The sequence below is a fragment of the Trachymyrmex cornetzi genome, unplaced genomic scaffold (assembly GCF_001594075.2).
Source record: "Trachymyrmex cornetzi isolate Tcor2-1 unplaced genomic scaffold, Tcor1.1 scaffold16, whole genome shotgun sequence".
In the NCBI taxonomy this organism is placed as follows: Eukaryota; Metazoa; Arthropoda; class Insecta; order Hymenoptera; family Formicidae; genus Trachymyrmex; species Trachymyrmex cornetzi.
Window position 1 is genome coordinate 371,673 of NW_017296201.1, and position 26,924 is coordinate 398,596.

Sequence of the window (26,924 nt, forward strand, 5' to 3'; positions counted from 1 at the left end):
TGAACTCGTCTTATTAATTGCCATGTACTAAAAGATGTTTTTCCATTATTTATTAAATTCAATAATTATATAATATAGAAACATAAAATAGTATTATATAGGTTTCTCCATATACTGCTCAAATTGCTACAGCGACTTCAGCATGTGAAAACTAATCGAAAATGTCTAATAAACATATGTCCGATTGCGAACAGTTTCGAAGTTACGGGATATTGAAATAAGAAAACATGAATCGCGCGTAACAGAGGCTGCGTTCCGTTTCACGCATAAAGCGTATGCTGCATTATTTAATCTTGTTATTTACCGAATGTTAAACAAGGATAAATGATGCATTATGCACACACATCATGCGTGAAACGGAACGCAGTCAGAGAAAATAATCAAATGATTGGTCGTCCTTGGCTGCGTTCCGTTTCGCGCATGATGCGCATGATGCATCTTTTATCCTTGTTATTCACCGAATGTTAAACAAGGGTAAATGATGCATTATGCACATCATACGTGAAACGGAACGCACCTCTTGTCTAATCCACGTAATAGTATGGAAGAGAACCACAAAAACGTGGACATTACCTTACGAGGTTTTGTACATAAAAAAGGCCAGGATGTCTACACTCAGGTCTCTCTCTGATTATAATAAATATTGTTTAATGTTCATTATTCTATTTAATGCTTTACAAAGGATGCTCAAAAATTCTTCGATCGACTTCGACACACTTTTTAGTACGAATTAATAAATTGTTTCGGACTTTTTTTGAAAAATATTTGGAATTTCACGGATGATATCGGCAGCATTAAGTATTTCTTGCCACAATTGTTCTGAATTCTCAATTTCATTTTAGAAACGAATAAAAGACCTACCAGTCTATTAGAATAAGAGTCACAGGAATCAAAACAATAGAATAAAGGACTTTAAACAACATTTACTTCGATTTATGTTTTCTCATTCAATACCCCGTAACTCTAAAACTTTTTGAAATCGGACATGTTTATTAGACATTTCACATTTTCGACTTGTTTTCATGTATTGAAGTCGCTGTAGCAGTTTTAATACTTTGTAGAGGGACACCGTATGTTTCATAATACATATACATTATATTTCGTAAACACAACGTGATAATATTTTGATAATTGATGATATTATAATACTGAATGAAATTAATATTTGTTTTCTTAATTATCGTTTTTCATTGTTGTTTATTCGTTTACGAAAATAATTTATAAAAGTTATGTGGCAAGAGAAAACTACACAAAAGAGTATATTAATAAAATAATCATTTTTTTAATTCGATAATAATTGGTTTTTTAAGTTACAATGAATATGATCGAAATACAATAGCAATTAACGGGATGAGTAAAAAAATAGAAAAAATATTTTAATTTCTTTTATTCTCTGAAATAAACGAGAACGAGAAGTCTGAGACTATCAAGAGATGTAGGGTATACCTGTATATGTAAACATGTATAAATATCTTTGCAACATGTATTACTATTAAACATATTTACACACAAAATAAACTTCTATAGTTAATGATCTTAATGTTAATAGCAAGTAACATAATATTAATCACGATTATTATTTGCATTTACCTCTGGTGCCTTAGCACTTTATAATCTAATCAAATTTACAGTTTCTTGCGTAATTGAAAACTTTATTATTTAATTTTTAACTTAATAGACTGTGTAGACCTGTACATGGTGATAACAGTGATATGGTAACAAGCTATATAACTCTCCAAACAATCTCTAAGAATATCCTACAAATCTCATTCGCATATACAGATCCAAGTTTTAATTTCCTTTTATTATTCTTATAGTAGTCTAATACATACCATAATTTTAATTAGATATATGAGCACTTCTGCGTAATATCAAATATCGAATTATCGTTTGTCATGAATTTTTGTATTTATTATTGTATAATATTATGAAAAGGAGCAATAATAATAACTTCCAAAATTTTAAATTTTCATAGATTAATATACATATAAACAATAAATAGTATAATCCCAGCTAACACAAAGTTACATGTAACGTACTCGTTAGTTACATGTAACTTTGTGTTAGCTGGGATAAGAATGAAAGTGTGCACACATGATCAAATATCGATTTATCCTTTTTCACAGAACGAATAAAAACAAATTTCAAATTTTACTTTTAATCGTGTAATTAAAAATACATTTTTTAATTAAATTATAATTGTATAATGTATATTACACAAATTATTTAATCCATCGTGGTCATGCACTTTTTGAAAGTTCCATAATGATTACACCGGAACTCTAGCGCATTTAATCGTGGTTGTTATACTCACAGTTTTCGTTCCCTGAAGTAAAAAAAATTATTGAACACACTTTAAACACTGTAGAACATAGAAGATAATCTTTTAAATTAGCTCCTTATCCCTTTGCCGCATCATCATTATTATCGTCTGACCGTTAAAGATTTTAGACATACAAATTAAGGTCCGTATTCAGAACGCGCTTTTATCGATAAGAGCTATCTCCGAATTTCTATAATATACGTAACGTAAAATATAGCATGATAAGTGCGTTCTGAATATGGGCCTTAGTCTTAATTACTTACATATCTGGGCTGCGTTCGGATTCCCACCCGAGTGCTCCTCGGGTGTCATGTCATCTTTGTTTAACGTTCGGTAAACAACAAGGATGATATGACATCCGGGGAGCACCCAAGTGGGAATCCAAACGCAGCTCTGTTAAGTTTCATCTCTACATTATTATGGCTGGATTGTTCCACCTTTCGGTAACTTCAGCTCACTGTCTTATGTTCTTACTCTTTTACTCTTGTTTATTCAATAAATAACTTACTACACAGACTACGTTTACACGGCTCGATTTATAACATCTGTTATAACTACTGACGTTAGATGCCGTGTAAACGCTATTTTAAGACGGAGTTATTACTTCGATGTATAGTAACTCAAAGTCATTTGATGAAGAGTCTTAGAGTTATAACATCGACATAAAAAGGACGTGTAAACGACGTCGGTGGTTATAACTTCGACGTAAATCGAGCCGCGTAAACACATAGATTAAAAAAATAAGATAAAAATATAGAAACGAAAAAGCGCGAAAGTTAGAAAACCGAGGAAACTCGATATAGTAGAAATTATAACATCAACGTTCCTGAACGTGCAAACGCGACTCGCTTAAGTAGGAGTTATAACATCAGCGTTACTAAGTCGAAGTTATGGTGACGTCTAAACATAGTCACGGTTTATCTAAAGTTAAAACAATCAGCCCTTAGGACCGGTTATTTTATCTTTAGATAAACTGTGAGCTGAAGACCAAAAGGTGGAACAACCCAGCCTAAATCTTGTTAAGTTCTATCTCTACAACATTCTATAACATTTTTATATACATCGACAATGCAGCGCCACTGTTTCTGTTATATAACTCATTTCAACTGTCAATTTTGAGGTATAAGCTTTTTCTCCAGATCTATTATTTTTAAGATTTCTGACTACTCTTAAGCCTTAGACACAATTAATGCGAAGCAACAGCGATAGAATTAGTACAGAAATAAGCGGTACATAACTGTCGCTTCCTGTTGCATAATGCTATGAAAGAAATAAAAAGGCCAACTAATCTGATCGCATGTATATAGACTGTAGTATGCTAGCTTCTATCTGCTTCAAGATTATAGTGTATATAAAAAAAAATGAAATCTCTGAACGCTGATTGGTAGACTATATAAGGCGATAGAATTCCAACTCGTCGGATCGCTATTGCCTTATTCTGAGTTTCTATATATGTGCATTGACCAGCATTGACACAATGCATTATTACGAGCGCGTTACACCGTAATATATATATATATATATGTATAATACAAAAGGGTCAAACGCTGTCTTCTGACCAGACTATTTAATACCGATATAATGATACAGACGAGTTGACAGATTAAGTTGTAAGTTCGTGTGTCATGAACGGCTAACGAAAGTAGATTCGATCAGAATTAGAGGGATCTTTGCTATAATAAAAGAAGTAGAGTTTTCGTTGAATAATAACCAATAACGTGATATATGTATATGAAAAATTCTAAAAACGTGCGTGGTGAAGATAAGAGGAACTGAAGTACGTGAGTTTCGATGACTCAAGAATCCGTTTTGCAGATGTCACAAAATATTTGTAAAATAAGAACGAATATTTGTAAAGGGTCTTGAAGATATAGACAAAAAAAAAGACAAAACGAATATTGAAATCATATAAAGTAAATAGCAGGAGGTTTATCAGGACTGTCTAGACATTAATGATGACGACTCAGATGTCTCAAATTTATTTAATTTAGGTGTCGCGAGTTCTGAAATATTATATGTTTATATAAAGACGATGTTTATTTTTTCTACTTGTCGCATTAATCTGCAAACTGGGATGACCCCGAAACTTTCAGCTCGAAATTATGCTTTTATTAATGAGAGTTTAATCGGTCTCTTCTCTCCCCCCCCCCCTTTACTCTTTCTCGCTCTCTCACCCAAGTACCCTGCGAGTCAACACAGGTCAACACGCTTGACGTTGATCATAAGCCCACAGCTATTTCATCAGAAAAAGAAGGGGATAGGGGCGTAAACCGGAGAAAACATTTTCCATATGTAGAATCTTAGTATAGAGCGAGGAGACCAGCTAACGATAATAGTCCAATATATGTAGACTTCCTTTCGTTGATCAGTCTTATTCGAGCCTTTGGCTGAATCAGATCGGAATATCAAGTTAATGTCTCTGACATTTATTGCGTTAAATGTCATTGCTCTCTTCATTTCAGTATCTCAAATCGTGGATAATTTTGTTAGCAGGACATATCATCTGCATATTTTTACGATCAACAAGCGAAAATAATATAACAGTGACGATAGTATCAGTGAAATTAAATCTAAATTGTTTGTTGATAATATATTAAATTATTACCAAATTAAACTTGTTGCTTATCAATTAAGAAATATATTGTGTTATTCAATTTCACTGGAAAGAAGAAACGTATGTAACATTATCCTTAGTCTCAAAATACATTCCAGGGATTTGGACTGAAAAATTTCGGTTTGGATAACAGTCCGAAGCTAAATCCGCTAAATTCAACTTTTAGTTCCAATTCTTTTATCAATCCTTTACCCTAATGTGGTTACTGGAAGAGATTAGATTTTGATCTTTTTCGGTTTTAGTAATCATAATTCATCTTTCTTCCCCTTCTTTCCTCCTGGAGAGAAAAGGAAGAGAGATGAACTGGTGCAAAAGTTCAGCCAAAAAGAATAGGCCTATATATACTTACAACGGTCAGCGTTATCGCTAAAAGGATCGGAACTGACACCGAAGTCGAAAGTAGCCTTGGACCATAACTGTAACCGGTCCGAAATTTTATTCCAGAATGTAATTCCAGTCCGAGTCTCTGGTACATTCTCTTTTTATATTTATTCCAGTTATCTTTTTTTTCTGAATATTATTTAATCTCGTTCTCTCTCTCTCTCTCTCCCCTTTTTTTTAAGTTTTTAAAATACGACTAATATACGTATATCTTTTTTAGACTTTTTATTGAAAAATCATGCCGAGTAGTAAAACGAGAATCGCTGTTGTGGGTGGTGGAGTGGCTGGTCTGGTGGTAGCTCGTCATGTAGTGGCCAAATTAAATTCTTATAATCTCGTCCTTTTCGAGCAAACCGATCACATCGGTGGCACCTGGGTGTATACTGATGAAACAGATCTTGACAAACATGGACTTTTGATTCACAGCAGCATGTACAAGAATCTCAGGTGAGATCGTCAGTAGCTGAGTAAATAGAAAGCATTACATAACTTTTTATCATGAGGAGACACGGTAGTGTCTCGCGCAAAGAGCAATTAGCGCAATGATATCGAAGCGCGAGACTGGCCGTGTATCTTGTATATATACAGGATGTTACCGGGTTAAACCGCCAAACTTAAAATATGAACTTAGGATCTTAAAACAAGCAAAATTTTCCTCTGCAAATTTGCTCACAAACGCTTCGTTTAAAGAAATAAAAATATTAACTTCTTAAGTAACAGAACTATAAGAATGAATAATATCAAAATATATATATATTTCTTGATTTTGTTTGCTCTGAAACAAAATGTGTAACAAATACTCGTTATACATAATATGCCTTCTAACAAGCAACACAAATGACACGATGTGACATAATGGCTGTGTTCAGCGGACTCAACAGTTTAGTGAGCGCTCGCTGCTATTGATGTATTCTTCGAGATCTAAAATGCTGATTGTATGATTTAAAACAATACATTAATAGTAGCGAGTGCTCACTCAACTATTGAGTCCGCTGAACGCAGCCAATGTTAAACAAAGATGACATGATCACTGTATCGTACCGTATCACTTGTTGGAAGGCACACATGACCTTCCAACAATGACCTTCAAACATTAAAACGGAGGATAGTGCAAACACAAATTATAAAATTAAAAGTATTTAAAGGTATTTAATTAATCCATTGCTTATAACCAGGAAAAAATGTTTTATATGTAATTATATATAAAACATTCTTTTCCCGAGAACTTGTATATATTTTAATTATCAGTAAGAATGATATCGATTTATACTCTCTATAAATTTTAACGATGTATACCCATGTGTATCGATGTAATTTATATCAATTTTTATATTCTTGTCTTTTTTCAACGTTTTACTACAATAATTATTGAAAAATATGTGTGCCGTTTATTTGATATTTATATATTGGGATTAAATAAATATTTGACATGTTTCAGTCTTACTTTATCAATATATTTAATTCTTTTCAACATTTAGTTTATCTATAGATATTACAAAAATGTTTACTACACGAACATATATGATTATGAATTTATTTGGAAACGAGTTGTATCTCGCTATTAAATTGATATTTTGTTATATGATCCAACATTAATTATGTGTGCGTAATATACAAATAGTTTCCGTATAGAAGCATAGAATAATAATAATTTCTTAATAAAAATGTCATTGCATCTTTGGGTGCGTTTCGAGTTACGCATGAAGCGCGTAAAAAGTATCGTTTTATCCTTCTTTATTATTTGGTGAACAACAAGGACAAATGATACATCATTCATGCGCTTCATGCGTAACTCGGAACACACTCTTTATATGATAATCTTCGAACTGCGAAGGTCCTGAAGCATCTTCATCACTTGTCAATCTTGTCATATGATGATATCATCATGCCTGAGTACGCAAAATATCAGCTCCATGATTATAGTAAACTTTAACCACTATTAATTTAAAAACTATTATAGCCTTGACATTTTCGTAATAGGATTTCCGTCTTAGAATGTTTCAAAGAATCCGTTTTTAAAAGGATGGGCATGGGACTATATACGCCCTATATACGCATTTGCTATTATTGACTATAGGATCCCAAATAACATTTATGTTGCATAAGATATCTAAAAGACGTCTTTTGTATGTTATCTGGGATTTCTCATTTAATACACAATTTCCTTCTCTCTTTTTTGATCTTGTTCCATAATAATCTATAAGATAAATCTGTATCACTGCTGTCTTGCTATTATGCCCAATTTCTTCACTTCCATCAGATAAGTTGCGGACAACTTTATCCAGGAGATATCTCCATTTTAATGTGGAAAATATCTCCTGGATAAAGTTATCTAGAGGTAAATAAATTGGGCATTAGTCGCTCATCCAAACATATTTTTAGATCATTTTCTATCATCAATTAGATCTAAATAGGTTTTTTTTTCTAATTAACCGTGAGACTTGATCGCAGTGTCATCTGCGACAGATATGTGCGTGCGTGTGCGTGTGCGTGTGCGTATGTGTGGTGCGCGTGTGCGTAAATATATTTTTATTTTGTCATTCTTTATAATGCATAATAGAATAACTGATTGTGCAATCTCAATTATATTCTTAATAGAAGTTGGGATTCCTGCGACACACACGGCGATTACATTTCGATAAAAATGAAGGACTGTTGGTGAGGCGGCAGATCATAAGTTCAATTCCAAAACAGAAATTAATTTGCAACAAGTTTGGAATAAAAGTACGTAACGAATAAGCGTCTTCTACAATTAAAAAACAATAAATACAGCGTCCCTGCATACATGTACATGAGAAACACCCGGTCTAATGCAGTAACGTGATCAATTTTGCTTGACACGCGATACACTTTGTGATACGTTAATGAGAAGATCGATTTCCTGAATTGCGGAAAGGAAGTGCATACGTTAACAATAAATCAAATAACGAAGTGATCTGCAATGTGGATCGAAAATCATTGCATGATAATGTGAAAGACTCAAGGGCTCTTGCGAAGATATAAATTTTTGGACGAAACCGATCGAAGTAAACAATTATGACGAATGCAAACATATAATTCCCTATTTGCGTTTGGATAATAAAATTTTTTTATTTATTTCATCTGTACCTCTCATATATTAATGTGATTCTATGGTTCTGAAAACTACCAAGTTACTCCTATTCAAGCCTTCGACAGCCAACTTAATTTTAGCTAAATAACACATCGAATAATATTAGTAAAAAATAGAAAGAGTTAGAAATATTTCTTTTCGTTATAATATAAACACGCTTAATCATAAGATGGAAAAATATCTTTCCAATTATGTCTATGTCTATCAAGTAAATTTAAAATAGACTAGAGCTTATTTCAGCTAAATTGATAATAACTAGCAACTTTGTTCATCGCTAGTCTTGGGTTATAGGTCGCCGTATCTTTTGAACTCCGCGGCGGATAAAATTAATAAAAGTCGCGCGCGTGATCACCTAAATACTGAGAGAACGAATTGTTTCCGTTTTTCTTGCAGGACAAATATACCGAAGGAAGTAATGGCGATACCTGACTTTCCCTTTCAAGATCTGGATGGCCCTTCTTTCATTCACCATAGCTTAATAAAAAAATACCTCATGAGCTATGCGAAGCACTTCAATCTTTATCCCTACATTAAAGTAAGTTTTTGAATTCTATTGAATTCTACTATGAAGAACAAATTCAAAATATATTACGTCTTCTCATTTTTCCATTCTGATAACACATTTTATTAAATATGTATGAAAACGAAGAGAAATATAAAAAAAAAGCGTTTCTTTGCTACTCGACATGAACTATCGTCATCGAGTTTCTGATTAATATGTACGTACAGGATGATTAATCTTAATCTTATTAGATATATTATACCGGAAAGAAAGCATATCTAAAAAAATTTTAAACGAGAATTGAAAGGTTGGTGGAGGGACAAATAATGGTTGAATCAATTTTCGAAAAAATTGATTTTTTAAGGTCTCATCATATTTTTTAATAAAATTATATGAAAGATTCCTCTTACACGTAATATAATTCTTCTACAATAATAAACTTTTTATTGTGAGACCGTATAATGTGAATATACAACAAATGAAGGATGATGCCCATAACGATCGAAACTGAATTTTAAGTGCTTAAATATTTTAATGTGAATTTATATAATACATACATGTGTAGTTATTTGAACTACGCGCCGAATTGATTTTTCGGACTTAGAAACGGACAATTGGACCACTGTAATATCACGAATTAAATTGACAAGCAATTTAAAATTTAATACTAATGATTGGCATCATTTTAAAAAGACCCTAATGTACTGAAAATGTATAAATAAATTTATTGCAAAAAATATTACGTCGGTCGGGAGTTGAATCCAGCTTCGATAAGCATTATCTCTCACTTGTTGTGTATTCACATCATACGGTCTTAATAAATCATACGCTACTTGAAAAATGTACATATTCCTACATATCGGTTATTGTGAAGAATATTACTAATTATCCTCGGTGGTTTAAAAGCTTAGGATGCTCGCACGGAATGCTAGAGATCCGGGTTCGATTTACAACCGAGGTAATATTTTTCGCAATAAGTTTATTTACAGATTTTTAGTACATCGAAATATTCTTAAAATGATGCCAATCAAATATCAAATTTTTTAATTACTTATCAATTAGTTTGTGAGACTGCTACAGTGGTCAGTTGCGTTTCTAAGTCCGAAAAATCAATTCGGCGCAGTTCAAATGACTACATATGTAGTGTATAAATTCACGTACAAATATTTAAACATTTCCCTTATAGCAAAGGGTCACATTTATGTTACAATAGAGTCACAATAGTCAGAAAGAAAATATGATGTCACTGAGATTGTCATAACAAAATAACACATGTTACAAAAACATTCGCACATCACCATGGCCCATGGCATTGCTGTGACATCACATTTGTGATAAAAAACGGACATTCACACGTCATTATGACGTAACCATAATTATTGTGTCGTAACTGTGACGTTTTTTGTTATGGGGTTAAGCTCCAGCTTCGACTTATAACCTTCGCGTTATAGGTATTATCTTACTTGTTGATAATTTTTCTAATTGTTCCGCGTATACACATAAATATTAAAGTAAAATTATTTAAGAAATAATAGAGTTTAAGAGATATTTTAGTTTTTATTTTCGCATATTTTGAAATAAAATATAAAATATCTTGTAAACTGTAAAATTCTTAATTATTCTTACTTAATATGATATAATCTACATTATATATACTGCAGAACATCTCGATTCGTTAGCACGCTAACATCGTTATAAACACGTTCTGAATACAGATCTTTGACAACCGAAATTTGTTGAATTTTTTCCACATCCAGCCTTTAGGTACTGTCCTTACTACTTTCGACTTTCATTTATTTTGTTTTAACCATTAAAAGATGCCCTGCATGGCCGGCAGTACGCCAGTGACACAGGATGGTGGGCCGATTTTTGCCTAAGAAGTGTAACGTAAGTTATACATGTGATCTTACGTTTTTAGGTTGCTAAATATGATGGCATAGAAAAATAGTCAAAATTCGCCTTAAAGGGAAAATAACATAATTTACTTTTATAATAATAAATTCGGCTATAATAATGATTTTGCTCTAATTATTTAATTACTTGTATAATTTGATAATCTTTTTTCACTGAAAACCAAAGAAATGCTAAAAAATAAAATACTTCAAAATTGCTAAATCTAAGAATTAAAAAATATAATCAATATATATATATTTCTTATTTTAAAAATCTGAGGTTTCGTCAGATACGCATGCATCTGCATACACTTTGTGTTGCAGTTGTAGGGATGTTAAAACGATGGTGCTCTACACCATCACAGAGTTTCCATCTAGAGGCAGATCAAAGTTTTAAAAGATAAATCTTAAAGTGAACTTCAATATAAGTCTAGAGGTCTATTATGCACTGCTTTTCGTATTATATTGTATAGTATAGCGTTTGTAAATTCATTCATTGTTATCAGAATCTGTGATATATAAAATATATTATTTAAATATTTATCCCTATAGGGGAACAGAAACAATATTGAATCAAAAGATCGAGCATCAAAAAATAAAGCAAAAAATCAGCTGACCATAACTACATCTGAATAATAGCCTACTACACAAGTACCCCCTCAACAGTTACATGAATGAACCGCCATAGCTGAAGAACTAGAAGTATATATTTTTATCTATTAGTACATAAATAAAATATTTAATCAATCTTTAACGACAAGATGAAAATCGGTCATTTTAACATCCTTAAAACTGTAGATCTATGCATATCTGATGAGACTTAAGATTCTTTGAATAAGAAATTGAACATATGCTGGGCGACTTAAGTACAGAGTGCCAGAGGTCTATACCAACAAGCAGAACAAGTTACAATGATAACGTCAAAATGACATTAAAATGAATCGGAAATGATTGAAAAATGATCATTTTGGAGTCATTTTGATATCATTTTGATATCATAATGACTTGTTCTGCTTGAGCTACCACACCACTTGCTGGAAAATTTCTGAAATCATTTTGAGACAAAGATCTAATATCAAAATGTCAAGGTTTAATAGTTTCTTAATTATAAACATTTAAAGCTAGCGAATCATATTATCTACATTTTGTGTGTTTAAGTATGATTAATATTTTAAATTATATTGTGGAGCACAAAATACTAATCCTAACTAAACGCGCGAATTTTAGGCGATTATAATACGCTTTAAATACACTTATACCGATCGAAGCTGGATCTTGAGTACTTTAAATAATTTCATGTAAATTTATATATCACGTTTGTAGTCTCTCGAATTACGCGCCGAATTAATTTTCCGGACTTAGAAACGCAACTGAACTACCAATAGTAATATCACAAATTAAATGAATTAGCGGTTTAATAATTTGATGCTCAATTGGCATCATTTTAAGATCTTAATTAATGTATTGGAAATTTGTAAATAAATTTGTCAATAATTAGGGAACATCCAATATATTAAAAATTAAAAATATTAATATAAAGAATTATAGAAGGTTTATTAAATAAATAAAGAAAATGCTTGCTATGTAAGGATTAGTTTATATGATTTTAAATCTTTTATGATTTAAATCTTAATACTGATTGTTACAATTAATACACACTTAATATTTATCTTAATATTATAAAAAAATAATGAAAAAAAATAACGAATCGTTTCTTTCTAAATAACAGTAATAACAACACGTTACTTTTCAAAATTAGTAACAAGTAACGAATTTAACAACAAAAAAAGATGATAATAACGCGTTATTTTTATAAAGTATTGTTTTCTATCTTACGAACGAATATATGTATATATGTTAAAATCATTGATACTTTTTCGTTTTTTGTCATTATTTTTATTTTGGATCACGTTTGTTTTCAGTTGAATACCCTAGTGAAGCGCATAGAGCCAGAAACTGTTAACGGCCGGACATTATGGATGGTGACATATGAGTCATTGGAGACCAAAACAGAAACCACAAAGATTTTCGACGCCGTGGTGCTGTGCAACGGACATTACACTGTCGGTCGTATTCCGCATATTCCAGGTATCGAAAGCTTTCGCGGTAGATGCGTTCACAGCCATCAGTACAGAGTGCCAGAGGTCTATACCGGCAAGAAGGTTTGCATACTCGGCGCGTCCTGGTCTGGCATTGATATCGCCATGGAAGTCTCGCAATATGCTGATAAAGTACGCTGGCACATAAATCCCTGCACTATTAATTATCATTTGACAAATTTAAAGTTATACTTTCATCTTCCTGATAATGTCCCGAAAGTATCATCAGTATCAAAGGAACTCTGACAAACCTTGCGAAAATTTGAGTTAAATTTTCAATTAGTATCCTCACGTAAACCATGGCCCTTACATAAAATATATATTAAAATTTCATCCAAAATTCAGTTTTCGTAAAGTTTATGCGAGATTTTTTCCGAATTTTTGTTGAGATACATCATCTACGACCACATAAATCGTACGTCGTAAAGTGCTAATTGTAAAAAAAAAACCGCCGCATAGCAATGGCATAGTAATCCTAGTCATGATGTATTTACATCATGATCCTAATCATCAACGATTCGATACAATTTTTTTATTAATCCTTTAGTTCCCTTGATGATTTCAGGTATATCTGAGTCATAATCTGCCGGAACAACTCAACTCGAAAATATCGAGCAATCTCGAGCAAAAGCCCGGTGTCGAGTCCATCCAGGGGAACATCTTCACCTTCCGCGATAGTTCAACAGTGGAAGTGGACGATTTCATATTCTGTACTGGTAATGCATATCAGCGTTCCAGTTAAACTTTCTTCATGATTCATGATAGATAATTTCATAATTTCTTCTCAGGTTACAAATTCACGTATCCCTTTATGTCGGCTAAAGTCGAGATACGTACAGACGACGACCACGTGGAACCCATCTACAAGCATCTAGTGCATATGGACTATACAAATTTGTTTTTCATGGGCTTGCCCGCGTTGGTGATACCGTTTCCAATGTTCCATATCCAAGCACAGTATATTCTCGGGATCCTCGAAGATCGCATTAAGTTACCGTCCGCGCAACAGATGCGCGAAGAATACGAAATCGAGAAGAAGTTTCTATTGGACCAAGGTATTCTGGTATGTGATTCACGATTAATTTTTACAAATTTGCAGGAAAAGCTTACATTTGGAGAGGCGATGATAGATTGCCATCAACGACATATACAGGGTATCTGACATTAGGTGCACATTTTTTTTCTGTTGTCAATGATCTCGGACATTATCCTATTTTGATTCCAACCGCAGAAACAAGTGTAGGAAATTTTTTTTTCGGTCATATGTATACATACAAGTGATCGTCAATTGTCTGTCTGTGTGGTTTAGATTTACTTTTAATCTTCGCTCCATAAAAACGCTCCAAACTTCAATCATATAGGTGCATCACCGTTTATAGGTAAGTAGAGCGAACTAAATTGAATCAGAAAATCCTCTACCATAATAATCCGGGTTCTACTGTATTCACAATATTTTATTTATTCATCAATAAGTTTTTATTCCGTAAAAACAACAGTTTTTCGAAAATATTATCGGACAAACAATTTCATCGAGAAAAAATTCCGAAACCGTTCGGAATCGGACGTATGTTTATTAAACATTTTGAACTTGTTTTCATGTGCTGAAACCGTTGTAATTTTCACACTGTATGGAAAGACACCCTGTATATGTCGTTGATTGACATAAATGACGATTCTTTCAGGGAAAGACGAAACATATTTTGATATAACAATTATCACGACCTTGGTAAAAAATTTTCTTAGAATTCTTTATATAATTTTTCAGAATTTCCATATAAATTTTAAATTTTTTCACAATTCTTATATAGTTTTATAACATTTTAGAAAATTTCTCAGCTTTTGTGTATAAATTGGAACATTTTTCAAAAATATTGAAAAAGTCTATTCTAGAATTCTTTATATCTGAGTTCCGAAATATTTACTAAAAAATTTCTCATTTTGTAATTCCCAAAGAAAACTTATAAAATCTGAAGAAGTTTTTGAGATATTTTTCAGAAAAATCTTTATAAATTTAAATTTTATAAAGAGAAAATTAATATATTAAAAATATTATATGAATTTTTTATCCAGTTAGTATCCTATAGATAGGATAGATTATCAGACAGATACGAATATGGCAAATTGTTTTACTATTTAATAACATAAAAGAAATTTTGCATAAAATTAAATTCTTCAAAAATAATTGACTAAAAAAATTTTGATTTTTTTTCGATAGCAAAGTTATACTCGATACATAACAATATATATATATATAATTCAGAATTTTTATCTTTAACATATAGTAATAATTTAGTGAATTACAATTATGTCTAATCTTAAAATAAAAATGATTTTTATTATGTATAATTATTACTATATACATACCAAAGAATCAATCTCATAATTGGCCATTGCGATAGCTAATCAGAACTTTTAACAGTGGTTGTCTTTAACAATGAGCTTCTCTAGTTATCTAGAACTTTATTCTAGATAAGAGATCATGTTAAATTATAACTTTTTTCTTTGTCCCTAGCTGAGACACATTAACAAGTTAAAGGACAGGCAATGGGCTTACTATGATGAACTTGCAACCGCTGCGAATGTGACAGGCTTCCTACCAGTGGTCAAGAAGGTTATGGATCACGTTTTGCAAATGCGTGAAGTAGACTTCACCACCTACAAAAATTATCAGTACCGTATCATCGATAGCGAGAATTACAGCGTGTCTTACTGTAAACCTTGTTAAGTTCCACGCAAAGAAAAGTGAGTAAAGTAAATATTATTTTATCGCAAGACAACTATATGTATTTAAACGGATACGATAAACCGTTTATATCTTTCAGTATCAATACTGTTTATGCTACAAATTTGTACATACATCGCAATTTATTTTTTCGATTTTTTTTTTCTTTCTTTAAGGACAGTTTATTATAACAATTAGAACGAAGGCGCTATACCCGTTTATTTTAATCCTTCATAACCATACCTCTTTAAAAGTTTAACCGTAGTAGTCGTATAGGGGTCAGAATGACTTCGGAGCGCATTTAATATTAATTTTTTTGTCTTCAAAAAACGAAAACTGTGAATATGATAATAGGTGAAATGTGTTCTGGGGTCATTTTGACTCCGGTGTGACCATAAAAGATTAATAAAAATATTTACCATTATGTTTCTACACGAGGCTGACTCGCATTGGCTTGTTATAATAATAAAAAAATGGTAAAAGATAAATATTAGTACACAAAGTTATCGCGTTCATGTTGGAAAAAACCAGGTGCAGCCAAGTACTAGTCAATGGTCTAGTGTCTAGTTTACACCCAACGACCTGACCTAGCCACTGACCTTTACCCTGCTTTACCCCACCTAAGACAAGTCTCGAACGGAGCGTTTACCCCTAACAATATATAGACCTATAATATAAAATCCACTTCTACGTACACAGCTTATTGCACATTACAAAACATGAAATAGAGCCATCTATTAGTTTCTTAGTACACTTTACGCCTTTAGGCCGTCTGCCTGCGTTTACATGCGTTTAAGCTAGATAGGTCGTGCAGCCTAAAGCCCTGTGTCCACGATGCTAGAAATCGGTCCAAGATCTCGGACAGAGAAAAAATTAACAAATCACATTTGAACAATTTGATAGTACACACGCCATAAGAGAGGTCAGGGAAATCTTGAAAAAGATCCCTCATCTAAAGCCCAATGTCCATGATGCTAGAACTCGGTCTGAGTTCTCGGATAGAGAAATGTATAGCCAATCCGCTTACAGTTTTTACGGAAAACCGGTAAATTGATTGATTACACATTTCTCGATCCGAGAACTCGGACCGATTTCTAGCATCATGGACACAAGGCTTAAGCGAGGTTATAACTATTTATACCGTCGCGACCTGTTGTGTTTAGGTTAGATTTAGAGTATAGATGGCGGCCTAAACGTAGGGTATAAACTAGGCCATTAGGTCTGTTCGCGTTGCATGAAATCCCCAAATATTTTTGCACTTAAAATGAGATAGATACATATTTTGCTTTAAAAAGAAAGAAAATGAAGATGTCAAATGCCAAAAGTACGAACAACGCGAACAGACCTAGTCTTGAGATTTTCGTACGACTCTGCGCAGATACCAGATGCAGCCATATTTAAATGAACGTAGATTATACATTACTAAAAAAACGAGCATTGAAACATTCGAAACCCGATATAGTTTCCATGTGATTTATTTAGTCAATTAACAATGGGTTCAAGAATCAAACCGGCGAAGCATAGAGACGATATATAATTTATGGTTATGGAGACGATACGCAATTTACATAATTTTGAGGGTTTTTTAAAAAGGACAAAAGTTATATTTCTTTGTTGCATGATCATAACAATTATTTAAAAATGTAATCTAACGTAAATTCAAAATATATAATATAAATATCACAACTGTAATCTTTCAGCAATTTAACGAATGTTATACGACTGATGCGTATAAAATATATACTACACATATGTAATTGAATTTATTCAACTTCCAGTCGTCAAGGGTACATTCAGGGAGATGTTATTAGCGTTTTTAATGTCATCCTATCCTTGTTTTACATCTAATAAACAATATAGATGAAATAACTCAAATAGCTCTAATGTCTCTCCGAACACAACCCTGCAGATTGCTCACGATCGATTCAAAATTAAATGTTACAATGTTACATACATGACGCTACATCCTTTTCATGCCATAGCATTTTTTTACCATAGCATCAATTTTTATCACTATTGTACCTATTTTAACGCTGAAAATAAGAGAATATAGTCCATCAAAATTAGCAACACTGTTGTAAACGTCTTTTTTACATATAAAATATATATAAAGGACGTTTATGTATTACGTTACGATAATATATTGATATATTTCCGATATATAAATGTTATATTCAAAGTTGCTGACATAGAGTCATACCAGTACATTTATCATTACAAATAATATTACATGTAACATTTCTGATATACTCATGTAACATTACATCTAAGTTACACGTTTGCAGTTTGCTGGGAGGATTTATGACTCCTGTGCATTGAAACAATTACGATTGTCAGTGTAATCAAATTAAAATAATAAAAATTGCATTCGGTCAATTTGATATTGCTACAATTCTCAAGATCTTACATCATATAGAATTCAATTTAAGGATCCTACTGAAATTTACGATTTTAATTCGGGCGTATTGTGTGTGTACACACACGCACACGCACGCACGCACGCACACACACACACACACACACACGTATATCCGTTAATTAGTCATCAGAAATGAGATATTTAAAATAACGAACATCACTTATGCTGCGCATATTAATACAAGCATATGTTAAGAACTATAATAAGATCAATCAACTTATTCTTTCTTATTTCTGATGAAATCAATTAATACTTATGTTGGGTATATGGAGAACAAGATCAACATTCATTATTTTAATAAAATTTTATAGCCCCACTATCAAGATATACAGAATAAATAATATAATAGTATAAGGAATAAACAAAAAAGAATTATATATATAAATGCAAAATAAATGAGCAAAGTCAATAAATAGATATATTTTGATAGCACATTTTTTTACACGGGATTACATTTGAATATGTCACATTCTATATACTAACGTATCGTTTCTTTATTTCTCGATATATAAGATATAAAAATGAAAAAAATTCCCGCTTCTTCTATTTCCATTTGGCAATGAAAAATCGAAACGTCATGCGTCTTAAATTAATTCAATTATTCGAAGTATTATTGGGAATACATTACGATACACGCGCGCGCGCGCGCACACACACACACATATCTCGGCGCTTTAACGACAAACAAATTTACAATTCGTCATGCGTTTTCATGTGATTCATTACGAAGTCGTACAAATCGTCGAGATTACGCGAGCCATTGTATTCTGAGACCTTGCGTCCATTACGATATAAGTACAAAGTTGGAAAACCATCTACCTCCTGTTCATTGCACAATTGTTTACTTACGTCGAGTGTACAATCGACTTTGATAATGTTCACATTGTCGTTGCCGAAGAACTTCTTACCCAACTCTTCCCACGTGGGAGCCAGACGTTTGCAATGTCCGCACCAGGGTGCGAAGAACTTGACGAATGAAAGGCCCTTTTCGATACCTTGCTTGAAACTATCAGCCGTCAAACTCAATATAGCATTCGGGATTCCGTCAGTACTCTCAAGCTTCCGGCTTGACTCATCCTCTGCATTCTTACCCAGCATCATTGACACATAAGCTTTCAACTCTTCGTGAGTACGCTGACCAGTATATTTATCCACCTAGAGATTTATATCCCATTAAATATTCCATCAAAACTTTTATGTAAAAAAAAAATAGATCTGTTTGCGTTACTTGCACTTCTTACATCTTCGTTTTTTTTCTCTTTTTAACGTCCGAATATATATACATTTATCTCATTTTAAGTGCAACAATTTTTGAGAATTTCAAACAACGAGAACAGACGTACCTAATGTTTACTGAAATAATATAAAGAATTCCCTAAGAATTCCTGGATTTTCTAGATATTTCTATTAAAAATTCTGGGTAAAATTAAAGAATTTTTTAAGAGTCGACAAAAAAGAGACTTGTAGAGACCTCAGCTAAAATTATACACTGTAAACATATTATATAGTAAAATAATTTCAGTTAAAAAAAAATAAAATTTGTAAGTTAACTTCTTTTATGAATATTTCTTCAAAAGAAAAGAAACTACTGCAATAGTGTACCAGTGCAGTAGTGCAATAGTGGTCGAATTTACCACTTAGTGTACATTAATAGTGCAATAGTGTAATAGTGTAGTAGTATAATAGTGTAGTAGTGCTCAGTAGTTTTTTTGTGAAGGAAGAGATACAGATGACATAATGTAACACAGTGGATCATTACTTTGTTGTTTAATATTAAATAAAAATGAAGTGATCACTGTATTACATTATCTCTTGCAAAAAAGTACCATAAAGCAAAGAAAAATCTAAACATGCCATTATACAGGAGCATCAAATGCCAAACATTTACATAAAAGCTTATTGCGTACAATATCAACTTCCTTAATGCAAAATAATAAATTAAGAGAGGTTAAAATACACTATTATCCTAACATATAATATTGAAAATTTATGTTTATTTACATTATATAATGTAACCTACAAGATTCCACTACCAGCAGTATATCATGAGGAGCAAAAATGAGTTCCTTTTCCGGTGTAACTAGGTGAAGTGTTCCTATAACATTTAATACATTTATATGTATACAGCTTCTTAACTTCGACTTAATAACGCTGATGTGATAATTTCTACTTAAGTAAGTCATGTTTACACGGTCAGACTTGTTTTATTCCCAAGCTGAAAGAATGTGAAAAGTCAGTTTATGTCATGTTGTGTGTGGTGGCCCTAAGCCTCTTTATTAAACAACTTTGAGATATTATATCGATGTAATAATTTCGTTGTAAAATATAGTGTTTACACGACATCTAACGTCAATAATTTATAACATCGATATTATGAAACTGGACAATCACAGTCATTCCATTCTTCGAAGGAATAGTTATGTTGGCCAGTTTCGTAACTTTGATGTTATAAATCGAGTCGTGTAAATGTAGTAACTATTGGATAGTAGCTGCAATGATGATCCACAGATCGTTCGTCCATAGACGAACTCATCTAAATCTAACTAAGAGATCCTCAAATAGATTCCCTCACAAAGTTTCTTATATTCCTCTCCATTAAGAGTCGCGTGAGCCTCTCACCTACTTGCTCTCGGAACCCATAGTCCGTCCTTATACAAGCTTATACAAGGTTTGTATGAAACAAAGATATTCAAACTTAATCTTTCGAACACATACTTGGATGGCAGGTTGAGACGCCAAGGTACGAAGAGATAAAAAAAAAATTTCGCTGAATTTTTAACGGAGAAGAATTTCTTAAATTTTAATATAAAGAGATTGATATAATAACAGAGGCTGACATGAGGAATGAAAACACACATAATCACTTTTCTACAGAGGAGGAAATGATATGGACGGAAGAATAATGATCACAGCTGATCAAGATTCTCAACAAAAATGACGTTGATTAATACTTCGCTGACGTCGACGGATATCATAGCATTAAGTAAGCTACCTACAAGCTCTAAGGAAGATGGTCACAGGATATCGAGTCCCAAAACCCTGATGATAGGTACAAAAGATAGTCTCGAGGCTCTTGAAAAAAGGAAATTTACGATGCTTTCTCGAAGGACCTATACATTGTTCATTTTCGAGTCATATCAAACAAATGAGGAGCAAGTGATTCCTTCTTATTAGTATCTCGAAAAAGACAGTTCCTATATAATATAAAGTTCAGCCAAATATACAAATATTCGAGATACTTGGAAGGTTACGTTTAGTTGAAAAACTCTAGCGAACAATGCTTTGTCTAATGCTGTAAGCGACAGATATTGTAGCTTTTGTCTCCAAGTTCAAAATCAGTAGGAAGGCGATAATCAGAGATTTAATTCGGAAAACATGCCTCTCGAAGAACTGAAGGAAACAATTGAGATGGAGAAATCTTATAATCTTATAATCACGAACCTGTTCATACTTAAATATCGAAACAGGAAAACGGGCCAAATCGAAGAGTCTCGAGCAGTCTGCATCAAGATAAAAGGCGAGTCCAGATATGATTATCATCGAAAAACGGCCAACCTAGTTAAACTGTATGTAGCTACTGTTCGGCTCTGCTTCAAATGTGACTACATAGAGCACATTAATAAGTTCTATGAGAAACTAGAAGCTTGCCTGAATTGCGCAGGTGCTCATCACTTTTCAAAGAAGCCGCAATGCCAACAGCCAAAGATTAAAGACATGTATAAATTGTGGAAGCCCACATAATACGTAGAAGCTGCTCTGTATATAGGAAGCACGTGGAAATCGCGAGGGGGGGAGGTCATGAGGTCAAATAAAAATATTTCAAATTAATTTAAATACATGCCCAGCCCTGCTCATTCATTTTTGAAGATTTAATATATATAAAATGCATGCGCATATGGCTAGCCATTGCATGCACACGTGACTACAGTACATGCGCACTGCACAGTTCGCAACATGCATATCGATATGATAGATTTTATGATCTCAGTAATAACAAACTGCATTAGTAATAACTTGCTTCACGAGATACAGCGAGATTTTTTTTTTGTTAAATCTTTACTTTTACATAAAAATGCAACAATTGAATGCATTTTGATAGACATTTAAAGTAAACGAGATATTTTCTACATTTGAGCCGTTTATTTTGAAAGTGGCCTAAGTCCATTTTTCAATGTTTTGTTGTTGACCTTTGTAGTAGCGTGTACAACTTGAAGTTAGCTGTCATAAACAACATTTTTTTTTTAAATGGACTTAGGTCACTTTCAAAATAAACGGCTCATTTATCTTCTTTACAATTGCAGCCACGATACCTACAGGAAAGCATAAAAATGGATCACTACAATTATTAATATTAATGAGTTTCTATTATATATTGTCTTCTACTGTGTTATCCTGATTTTTTAAAATAAAAACTCGCGAGAATATATGTAAATGTATGTCATAGATATCCGCTTTCTAATTAAATTAGGCATCAAATCAACCTTAGTTGCAGTCATGTCTATTGTATACTTTTAACATAGTGGAATTAGAAGGTGACCCATTGCACTTAATGGTGGAGGACTCCCAATCAGAAATTGAGCTTATTTTCAGCGTGAACGAGTCATGTGAATTTCTGCAAATGAGCTCAAAACTTGATTGGCTGACAGATCTCTCTACTTTCAACTCATCCGTCGGAATGGGTTATCTTTCTAATTTTACTATGTGTTTTTAGTATCATCATATACTATACGTGTTGCTTTCAATTAATTATAAGCCATAGCGTTCAATAAAGCTATTATTATTATTATTATTATTATTATTACCGATTGTCGGCATTTTACATTATCAAGGAAAAAACAAAAAAAATCAATGTTTTCAGAAAGAGACAGAATATAAAAATTAAATTTCAAGAATTTCCTGTAAATTCGTGATTTTCAAAGATAAAAAATCTCAAAATTTCAGATTTTCCAGATTTTTTCAGATAGTAAGCACCTTGCAAATAACTATTCTTTGTGCGAAAAAAATCGATATAATTCAATTAATACCTTTTTTCCCTCTTCAATCCACAGCAGTGTAGGATATCCCTTAATGTCAAACTGGCCGCAGATAATACGATGCTGTGTACAATCTATCTTAGAAATACTGACTACGTCGTCATTGCGAAGACTGTTGGCTAATTCATCCCAAGTTGGAGCTAATTTCTGGCAGTGTCCACACCAGGGCGCGTAAAACTTAACAAAATGATGTCCAGAAGATACGTGTTTTTCAAACGTATCTTCCGTTAATTCCAGTAATCCATTTACTGCTTCCGGAGGAGTCGGCATGACATCTTCAACCTGGAACATATAAAGTGTGTTTTACACACTTAAGAATACCTTAACATACTACTATTGTTACACACTAACAATTCAATGCAATAGCACGAAATTCAGTATAAAATATACACACCATTGAACTACCTAGCTGATCGTTAATAAAAGAAGTCAATGTAGGTAAATCACGAGTGCCTCGGAACTTGACGCCTTTAGTTTCTCCAGTCTTGTAAAATTTCAATCTATGTCAAAAGACATTATAACGTTATATATAATTGCAATACATTTCGAGATAATTTACAAATAAATATGCATAACACCACGCATAAAGATATTATCAGATATAATTATGGCGCACACATAAATTAAAAATCAATTTTCAAAAAATATGTTTCGGACAAAAGTTAAGTTAGATGGTAAAAATGTATTACGTAGGGTAACCAGTAACATCTTGTTCGCTGCACAAAATGCTCTCGGTTGTGCAATCCACCTTGGCGATTCTTATATTACTGTCCTCCTCATTCGAGATCTCTGCCAACTGCTCCCACGTGGGGCTAAGTCTTTGACAATGCCCACACCTTATACAGAACATTCCCAATTGTATTTCACCGTTCAATTAACGTGAAAAATAATATTCGTGCTACATAAGTTCTGTTTCTAAGAAAAATAAATTTATTTCTTAATTAAAATAAAAAAACAGCATGAAACACATTTGTTTTATTGAATTGATTAATTACAATAGACATATAAAGCACTCCAACTTTAGATCTCGAGATTCTGATTAGAGTTATAGCTTTTATTTTGGATTAAATAGGCTTGCTGTATTGCAGATCGAAAATCTGAATTTTTTTAACATCATATTAGATAAGATAATAAGTTTCAAAATTAGAAATTGGTTGGAAAAAAATTTTTTTTTCGACATGTTTCACCAAATCTAAAAATCTGAAAAAATATCGAATATATTGAGTGGGGGAGAAAGTTTCTTCGTATTTTTATGCAAAAGTTTTTCATTTGTTGCGAAATTTTCATTACAATTATATCATTCGCTAGAGCAAAGTTCTTTAAGAATCTGTTTTTTTAATTGCGATATGATGATTTTTATCGGAGTTATGAGTAATCAAAGTTAGAATACTCCTTATCTTTACTTAACTCACGAGTAACTCAGGAACAAAAAATCATAGAAACATTTTTTTTTTAATAATCTTGTAGGGAAAGCTTCGATCTTTCACGACAGGTATTCGAAAATTTTTGTAAATTCTTTTTGGGCACGTGAAAAACCCCCAAAGTGAAAAGAAAATTTTTCATCTTTTTCAGCTTGTAGTTTTTTATATGTAAAAATTACCAAACTCATAGAAACTCAAAAAATATAGTAACCTTTCGAAAGTAGAGATTTCAAGCTTTAAAAGCTTTTTTTTAAATTTAAATTTCATTCATTTTTGACGAAGATATTGTATATACAATTTTGAACTAAAAAAAAAAAAACGATTGAACTTTCTACCTAACCTAATAATGTATGATAAGATTTAACTGCTGAATTATTTTAGAAATGATCCTTCAGATCATATAAAAAATGCGATTTTTAAATTCTTGAATTTTTTAAAAACAGAATTTTGAATCAAGAATGACAAAAAATTCTTTCTCTAATCTTTTTGATACTCTATGTGCATATTTTTTTTAAATTTTTGTAAACATCCGTTTAGATGAAGCAGAGAAAAAAGCAGAGAAAAAAAATAAAAAAATCACATTTTTTCCCGATATCTCGAAATGGTGGTTTTTGTTGTGGGATGAAACTTTGTACAAACAAAATATTCTTTCATTTGAGTATGTTTTGCTTCCTGTAGCAATCAATTACGTACGGAGCCTGAAATCTCCTCTTTATGCTGCTACACATTTTACATTTAATTACGTGTAATACAGATGTATTAAAATTTTAATAACATATTAAATATTACATTAAAATCAAGGAATGGAAGTAAGGGCCATCACGCACAAAATTATATAAGCTACATAACCGTAGCATAAGGCCCTTAGACCAATGAGCAGCTTATATAAATCAATATGGCGTCTTTATGTTGGATGCTTATTGGTTCAGCAGCCTTAAGATGGTTATGCAGCTAATATAATTTTGTGTATAATGGCCTTAATTCGTTAGGAAACGTTTATATTGACCGTAACCGTAAAAATTGACCATTCCCTTCTTATCATCTAATGACAGGGGAATACTTGACTGCGATTAGTCAATATTTACAGATTACAGCACACGGCATACAGTTACAGCCAATATAAACGCTCCCTCACTTGTAGCGAAATTACAGTTACTTTTTTGGTAATTTTACTGGTAACTGCATTACCCTTTTTTCGATAATTGTAACAGTAACATAGTTATATTTTTTTTTCGTAAAGCGGGGTCTACAATAGAAGTCGTAGCAGTCGTAGAGTCTTTAAGTCGTAGGAAACTGACCAATTCCAATCGAGTATTCTCCTTAGATTTGATTGTAATTGGTTGGTTTCCTACGACTTTTATGTAGAGGACCCTTGTTATCAAGTAGAAAAGTACTGTTACTAGTTACCGATTTTTAAAAGTAACTTTTTGTTACTTTTTCGATACTTTTTTAAAATCGACGACCACCAATCACAGCGGACGGGTGTCTAGGGGCTTTCTAATTCACAAACTTGATGGAGAAATAAAGCAAGAAATTAAATTAACCAATCACAGTCGAGTATTCTTCTCAAATTCGACGGTGATTGGTCAATTTCTTACTCTTACTTTTTATACCAAATTCACTCGGCATATTGTGGATCAGGCCTAAAAATCTAACCGAGCATCAATCGATTGATCTTCCATCCGATTGTGATTGGTTGATTGTTACGTTTTACAACTTACTACATCTTACTACTACAATTATAGACAGCCCTCAATTTCTCGGCTCGTACGTTTTTTTAGAAACTTTTTTTGAAACTTTTTTTGCTAGATTCATTGATTTCATGCAAGAATGCGTCGAATAGTCCTACTTTTTATCAATATCAGACGTGAGATAGCTCAACTCAACAATTACCAAAACAAGTATAAATTGCACACTGTCTTTTATTTTAATTACGAAATAAATCAATTCTTTAAGAAACAATTTATAGCATACGACTATATAATCAAAATACATGCATTTCTTTACCATGGCGCATAGAACATGACGAAGTGATTTTTCTTGCCAACTTCGATGGAAAAGTTATCGTGGGTATACCGAAGAGTATGTGCATCTTCGTCATGGCCATGACTCGTTTGACTTAGTACAAACAGAAGAAGCAGGATCCGCCGCTTAGGCACGCAATCTATCATCATGAGCGACAGCATCGTTCGCGAAACGGACGAGAAATTGTTCAAGCCTGTTTGGACGATATCCCTCCCTATGGCCTATCCCTCCCGTCGGGAAGAGCAAGAAAGCGCGACGATAGCGATCTTGAAGATTTTTCAACGACGAGACGAAGGCGCCCGTAACCTTTTCCTGCCGGGGGCTCAAAAAATCGCCAATTGTGACAGCACCATACTAAGGGTGATCTCGAAAGAAGGACTG

At 32.6% G+C, this 26,924-nt stretch overlaps 2 protein-coding genes across 6 annotated transcripts; one reads left to right on the forward strand and one right to left on the reverse strand.

Annotated features, from left to right (window-relative positions):
* Positions 1-3,161: 3,161 nt before the first annotated feature.
* On the forward strand, positions 3,162-16,501 carry LOC108758851 (flavin-containing monooxygenase FMO GS-OX-like 4). Of its 4 annotated transcripts, none has more exons than XM_018504023.1 (7): positions 3,162-3,443; positions 5,539-5,765; positions 8,824-8,965; positions 12,747-13,055; positions 13,489-13,639; positions 13,712-13,986; positions 15,436-16,501. In XM_018504023.1, exons 2-7 carry the CDS (start codon positions 5,557-5,559, stop codon positions 15,646-15,648), a joined length of 1,299 nt encoding a protein of 432 aa, XP_018359525.1. In that variant the 5' UTR covers positions 3,162-3,443; positions 5,539-5,556; the 3' UTR covers positions 15,649-16,501. The 4 variants fall into 4 exon arrangements, with proteins under 4 accessions (XP_018359525.1, XP_018359526.1, XP_018359524.1 ...); XM_018504024.1 differs by lacking the exon at positions 3,162-3,443 and adding an exon at positions 3,901-4,100; XM_018504022.1 differs by lacking the exon at positions 3,162-3,443 and adding an exon at positions 4,511-4,997.
* On the reverse strand, positions 5,471-26,726 carry prtp (thioredoxin domain-containing protein pretaporter). Of its 2 annotated transcripts, XR_001939966.1 has the most exons (6): positions 26,526-26,726; positions 23,787-23,933; positions 23,492-23,597; positions 23,089-23,379; positions 18,700-19,219; positions 5,471-5,488 (listed from the first exon to the last, which is right to left on the reverse strand). XR_001939966.1 is itself a non-coding variant. In XM_018504026.1 (5 exons), exons 1-5 carry the CDS (start codon positions 26,702-26,704, stop codon positions 18,755-18,757), a joined length of 1,188 nt encoding a protein of 395 aa, XP_018359528.1. In that variant the 5' UTR covers positions 26,705-26,726; the 3' UTR covers positions 18,490-18,754. The 2 variants fall into 2 exon arrangements, 1 of the variants encoding a protein (XP_018359528.1); XM_018504026.1 differs by lacking the exon at positions 5,471-5,488 and having other exon boundaries at positions 18,490-19,219.
* Between the last annotated feature and the right edge of the window lie 198 nt (positions 26,727-26,924).